Here is a 6,126-nt window from a genome sequence, read left to right on the forward strand (position 1 = left end):
TCCATCCATCCATCCATCCATCCATCCATCCATCCATCCATCCATCCTCATCCTTCCTGTCCTTCCAGGCTGGATTTGCCTCCAGCTGGGGCAAGGCCCAGTGGGAAAAGCTGGGAAATCTCAGCTCTGGAATTCTTCCGGACGTCCCTACCTGGGGCACGGCCACCACGTCCCTTCTCCTGTGGTGCCACATCCAGGGTCACATCCTGGGGCAGTGCCATGTGCCACCACATCCTTCTCCAGCAGTGCCACATCCAGCGCTGCCTCCCAGGACACTGCCAGGTGTCACCACGTCCCTCCACTAGGGTCACACCCTGGGGCACTGCCAGGTGCCACCACATCCTTCTCCAGCAGCGCCACATCCAGGGCCACATCCTGGGGCAGTGCCATGTGCCACCACATCCTTGCCCAGCGGTGTCACATCCAGGGCCACATCCTGGGGCACTGCCAGGTGCCACCACACCCCTTTTCCAGCAGTGCCACATCCAGAGTCACATCCTGGGGCACTGCCAGGTGCCACCACGTCCCTCCACCAGGGTCACACCCTGGGGCACTGCCAGGTGCCACCACGTCCCTCCACCAGGGTCACACCCTGGGGCACTGCCAGGTGCCACCACGTCCCTCCACCAGGGTCACATCCTGGGGCACTGCCAGGTGCCACTACATCCTTCCCCAGGGTTTTGGGGACTTTCTGGTGCCTCAGGTGCTCCCCACGCTTCCGGCAGGGATGAGGCCGGCAGGACCCGCTGGAATTCCCTCCGGCACGCGGAGCAGGGGACAGGTGACCCCTCCACCTTCCCTTCTGGTGGCACCAGTGCTCGGTCACGGCCGCTGCGCCTCCCGAAGCTCCTCCTGGGATGCTCCTCGGGAGCTCCGTGCTCTGGGCTCCGCCGGTGCCGGGATCGGCTGCGGGGAAGCCGCGATCCCCGGGAACGGGAGTTGGCTGCGGGCTCGGGGGGCCGGGGGGGCTTAACCCTTGTCCTGCGCCAGGGGAGCCCCCTTGTCACTCAGGGGCTGTGGAAACAAACAGGGACACGGAGGAGACGGGTCAGAGGGGACAGGGATTGGGGACAGGGATTGGGGGACAGGGTTTGGGGGAGACAGGGATTGGGAGGGACAGGGATTGGGGGGACAGGGATTGGGGACAGGGATTGGGGGATACACGGTTTGGGGGACAGGGATTGGGGGAGACAGGAATTGGGGGAGACAGGGATTGGGGGGACAGGAATTGGGGGAGGCAGGGATTGGGGGAGGCAGGGATTGGGGGAGACAGGGATTGGGGGGGACAGGGATTGGGGGGGACAGGAATTGGGGACAGGGATTGGGGTAGACAGGGATTGGGGGAGGCTGGAACTTGGGGGACAAGGATCAGGACAGGGATTGGGGGAGACAGGGATTGGGGGAGGCAGGGATTGGGGGAGGCAGGGATTGGGGGGGACAGGAATCCGAACCGCAGGGGGAGAGCACAGGGCTCTGTTGTGCTGCACCTCCCAGACCCCTCCAAAATCAGGAGCCCCGGGGTTCCCCCTGCCCAGTTCAGACCCGACCGGCCCCTCATCCCCAGCCTTTGGCTCCAAAATATCTCAAGCCGGGGCTGGACCTTCTGGGGACAGAGGCAGGCCAGGGGAGAGATGGGGAAGGTGGAATTGTCAGCCCCGGGCACTGGTGCTGTTCACAGCGAGCTGAAACCTCTCCCCCTCTGCTGGGTGCTGCAGGATCCCTCCCAAACCCCGGCTGTCACACGGAGTCACCTTGGAGACCATCCCAGGGCTCCAATCACCGCCCGGGACACCTCATCCCATCCCAGTTTTAGGGAAAACAGAGTGGGGACACCTCGGCCCAGCCAGGACCCTGCCAGGGCCCTCCTTAGAGGCGGGACCGGGATGTGACACCGGCAAAGCCACAGAGCATCCCGGCTCCATTCCCTGTGTGATCCCCCAGACGAGAGTAGCCCGGGGCTGTCCCCAGGCTGTCCCCAGGCTGTCCCCAGGGCTGTCCCCAGGAGTGTCCCCAGGGCTGTCCCCGGGCTGTCCCCAGGGCTGTCCCCAGGGCTGTAGCAAAGCCACGGAGCATCCCGGCTCCATTCCCTGTGTGATCCCCCAAATCAGGGCGGCCCAGGAGTGTCCCCGGGCTGTCCCCAGGAGTGTCCCCAGGCTGTCCTCAGGCTGTCCCCAGGAGTGTCCCCAGGCTGTCCCCGGGCTGTCCCCGGCTCAGGGCGCTGCCAGCAGCGCACTCACCGTTCCTTTGGGGGTGCTGCCGTCCGCCTGCAGGCTGAGGAAGGGGTTGGGCTGTGCCCCGAGCACGGGCGCCATGGCCGGGCCCGAGCCCAGCAGGCTCCCGGCGGCGCTGAGCGGGGGGGTGGCCTGGGGGGCCACCAGCTGGGTGGCCTGGGGGGCCATCAGCTGCTGCGGGGACAGCGAGGCCAGCAAGGAGCTGCTGCCGGGGGCGGCCGGAGGCGCCGAGGTCATCAGGGCGCTGGGGCTGGAGTGCAGCGGGGCCGAGGTGGCGGCCAGGAGGCCGCTCATGGACAGCTGGGACGAGCCCGACATCTGCAGCCGCTGCAGCTCCCGCTTCTGCTGGATCTGCTGCATCATCTGGAACACCAGCGCCTGCTGCTCCTGCCGGGGAAGGGTCGGGGAGAGGGGTCAGGGCAGGGAAAACGCGCTCGGGAGGAGGGGACACCTCGCGTGGGGTCGGGTTGTGCCAGGGGAGGTTCACGGTGGGTATTGGGGAAAATTTCACGGCTGGAACGGGGTGGAGCCGCCAGCCTTGGGAGTGTTCAAGAAGTGACTGAAGGTGTCACTTTGAGTCGGTTTTGATCCAAGATCGGATTTGATCAAAGATCGGAGCGGATGATTTTTGGGGGTGTTTTCCAACCTCGGTGATTCCATGGCACGCCCTACCCCAGGCGACGCTCCTGGGGACAGGGACAAAGTCCCCTCGACCCCGTTTCTGCAGGGACAGAGAGGAGCAGTCCCGGTGTTCATTAACAGCCCGTGACCTCTCCAACCCCGCTGTTTCCTGACCGGAGATTAGCGACCCTCCCCCCGACACCTGCAGCCACACAAATCCCCCCGGCAATCCCAATCCATCAACGCAGCGATTTCAAACCTGCGGAATTCACCGTCCCGAATTCCCAAACCGGCTCTGAATTCCTCCCCCAGCCCGTCCTGCTGCCCTCAGGGCGGGTGCAGGTGAGCAGGACCCGGCGGGGAGCAGGCTCAGGGCTCACCTGCATCCCGAGGGACGCCCTGAAATCCGGGAAAGCGCAGGAATCGCCATGGCAACCATCGACCGAGAGCTGCCATTGTCCTGTCCCCGCGGGGACGCAGCCGATGACACGGTGACATCAGCTGCCGCGCACGGCAGCCCTCGGAAATTCGCTTTTCCCGGGGTATAAAAATAGCCTGACCCAGAAACGCATCCAGAGCAGCGGGCCGGGCTCGGGGCGGATTTACCGGGCACGGCCCAGCCCCGGTGACGGGCGCTGGTGGCACTCCCGTGTCACCCCAGGCAGGGCAGGGACAACGCCGATGTCCCCGCAGGGCCAAGGGCTGTGCTTTGTCACCTCAGGGAGCTGCTTGCCACCTCTCCACCTCCACTCCTGGGGCAGCGGGTGCAGGCAGGGAGCCAAGAACTCCGCAGCAGCTGCCTGGGCCTTTTTCTGACCCCAAAATCCTCAGCCACCTGCAGAGCCCCCCCCTGGCACCTCCAGCTCTCCACGTGGATGTGCCCAGACACGGCTCAGCCGCCCCGGGATTGAAACAACTCGGTGTTTTTATCTCTTTCTAAGCGCCAACAGGGAGGTTCTGCCTCTCCCGCGGGCCCGGCACACCTGGGAGCCCGGGGCCAGCCCGGGATCAGGCAGGATTTGCATCCCGGGATGGCTGCGGGAGGCAACGGCTCTCCCGGTTTCACGGAGCTCCCACCTCCTCACCCCCTCAGGGTGTGGGAAACGCAGGTTAAACTTTTTGGTTTCTTCCCTTGGTAGAAAAAAGAGTTCAAATCCCAACTCCTCTCCCCGGGAGGTGCCGCACCCCTCTCTGCCTGAAGCTTTGCTCCTCGTGGCATCCCGAATTTCCAAACCGGCTCTGAATTTCTTTCCCTCAGCCCAGGCTGGGTTCAGCCGGGAAAGGCGCAGGGGGAATTCGGGGGCAGGAGGGAACCTTAAATTTTCCTCTCCGCTCCGAGTTTTTCCCAAAAACCAGCCCATCCCTTACCGGATTAAGCGGCTGGGAAGTCAGGAGCTGCTGGAGCTGCTGCAGCTGCTGCTCGTGCTGGTGCAGGACGTGCCGCTGCTGCTCCGTCAGAGGACTCAGGCTGGGAATGCTGCGGGAGCGAGCGGCGCAGGGACGGTCAGCGCGGCCGGAATGGGTCCCGCACGCTCAGGGCCGGTCCCTCCCTCCCTCCCGGAGCTAAACTGCGGCTGGAGAGGGCAGGGCCGCCCATCCTCACCTGCTCAGGCTGGTGGAGAGCTGCAGGGCCGGGGGCCCGCTCGCCTGCGTCAGCGCGCTCGGAGGATGGGCGGGCTGGGCTCCGTTCAGGCTCCCCAGGATCCCGTTGAGGGGCATCTGCTGGGCTCCGGCCAGGCTGCCCAGCAGGCCGTCCACCATGGGCACCGCGGAGAGGCTGTGGCCGGCCCCGGAGCCTCCGGCCAGCCCCCCACCTGCCACCCTGGCCAGGCCGTTCACCTGCTGCGCCCCGGGCAGGGGCAGCGAGGCGGGACTGGGCTGCAGCATGGGCAGGGGCGGGGGGGTGCTGTGGAAGGACAGGGAGGAGCTGCTCCTGCTGGGACACCCTGAGTGAGGGTCCTGGGGGAGAAACGGACACAAGAGCATCGGACTGGGGCGGCTGCCCGAGGGCAGCTCGGCTCCGGGAGCTGGGGGTGGGAAGGGGGGGGGGCTGTGGGTGCGGGTGGCTCGAGTGACCCGAGTCAGAAGGGTCGCAGAACTCAGAGGGGTCCCAGAACTCAGGTCCAGCTCTGCCGGATCTCCAGGATCACCCGGAAGCGCTCTCGCCTCGCGCTCCCCGCTCTCAGCTACTCTACCCCAGCCCTCGGGCACTGCAGGGAGAACCTGATCTCTGAGCCTGGGCTACCAGGCTTTACGAGCTGGCTACTGAGTCCTGGGGCTGCGCTGGCCCCTGCCCGAGGCCCTGCCCGGCCGCTGGTGGCTGCAGAGGCCGCTGTACCTCGGAGGACGTGGAGAGCGAGTTCTCGATGCCGAAGCTGTTCTTGCACGGGGGGCTCTTGCTGATGCTCAGGGAGTCGCTGGTGCAGACTGGGGGGGGACAGGAGCGAGGGTGCAGGGTCAGGGCTGGAGCCCGAGGTGGCCACGGTGACCGCTGGGCTCAATGGGACAGATCCCCCCTGCTGTGACCCCTCTGCCACCCCCAGGGCACAGGGACACGTCCCCGGGTGCCCTCGGTCCCCCGGTGCCCGCAGCCCCGGGTGCCCTCACCGTTGGCGGGCAGGATGTACTGGGCCTGGCTGCTCGGGCCGTTGCTGCTGGTCACCACTGGGAAGGGCACGGACAGCTGGACATTGAGCAGCTGCAGCCGCTCCTTCTTGGCCGTCAGCGTCATGATCTGTTCCTGCAGCCGCTGGTTCTCCTTCTGCAGCGAGTGCAGCGCCTTCAGCATCTCCACAACTGCGGGCGAGCGAAGGAGGAGGGGGAAAAAAATGGGGGGGGAAAAAGGGAGGAAAGAGGGAAGGGGCGTCACAGGATCCACAATCAGCGCGGGAGGGACCGGCCCCACGGTGGCACACACTGGGGCTTTGTCCCCCGCGGGCACAGTCCCTGCTGGTCCCACCCCGAGAGCCCCGGGATGCCCCCGCCGCCCCCCGCACTCACTGTTGACGCCGGCCTCGCCGTTCCCCTGCTTCTCCAGGAGCTGCTCGATGTTGGGGGTGGCCTGGGGGACATTGTCCAGCTGCGCGCTGCTGCTGCACGACACGGTCTGGTCGAAGAGGGTCGGCAGGCTGCTGATGGGGGACCTGGGGGGGCAGGGGGGGTCAGGGGAGTCCCTGCTCCGTTCCTGCCGCATTCCCTGCCCCATTCCTGCTCCGTTCCCTGCCCCATTCCCTGCCCCATTCCTGCTCCGTTCCCTGCCCCATTCCTGCCCCAT

The 6,126-nt window shown here is 66.4% G+C and overlaps 1 protein-coding gene across 3 annotated transcripts in view; it reads right to left on the reverse strand.

Annotated features, from left to right (window-relative positions):
• Positions 1-6,126, reverse strand: part of MLLT6 (MLLT6, PHD finger containing) — a 19,501-nt gene that overhangs the window by 12 nt on the left and 13,363 nt on the right. Inside the window, exons 7-14 of one of the 3 annotated variants that reach the window (XR_006016044.1) lie at positions 5,853-5,995; positions 5,460-5,648; positions 5,191-5,279; positions 4,456-4,811; positions 4,221-4,329; positions 2,238-2,618; positions 324-1,014; positions 1-275 (exon numbers count right to left, since the gene is read on the reverse strand). The exon at positions 1-275 is cut by the window's left edge and continues 12 nt beyond it. Coding sequence is in view for 1 of the 3 variants with exons in the window: in XM_042028009.1 (XP_041883943.1) it covers positions 970-1,014; positions 2,238-2,618; positions 4,221-4,329; positions 4,456-4,811; positions 5,191-5,279; positions 5,460-5,648; positions 5,853-5,995 (1,312 nt within the window). In the remaining 2 variants the exon portion in view is untranslated. Of the gene's footprint in view, positions 1,015-2,237; positions 2,619-4,220; positions 4,330-4,455; positions 4,812-5,190; positions 5,280-5,459; positions 5,649-5,852; positions 5,996-6,126 lie in introns of all 3 variants that reach the window. The other 2 variants (XR_006016045.1, XM_042028009.1) reach the window with 2 other exon arrangements.

Source organism: Corvus kubaryi, unplaced genomic scaffold (assembly GCF_017639235.1).
Source record: "Corvus kubaryi isolate FWS band 111438036 unplaced genomic scaffold, C.kubaryi_AGA036_p1.0 37301, whole genome shotgun sequence".
NCBI classification, from domain to species: Eukaryota; Metazoa; Chordata; class Aves; order Passeriformes; family Corvidae; genus Corvus; species Corvus kubaryi.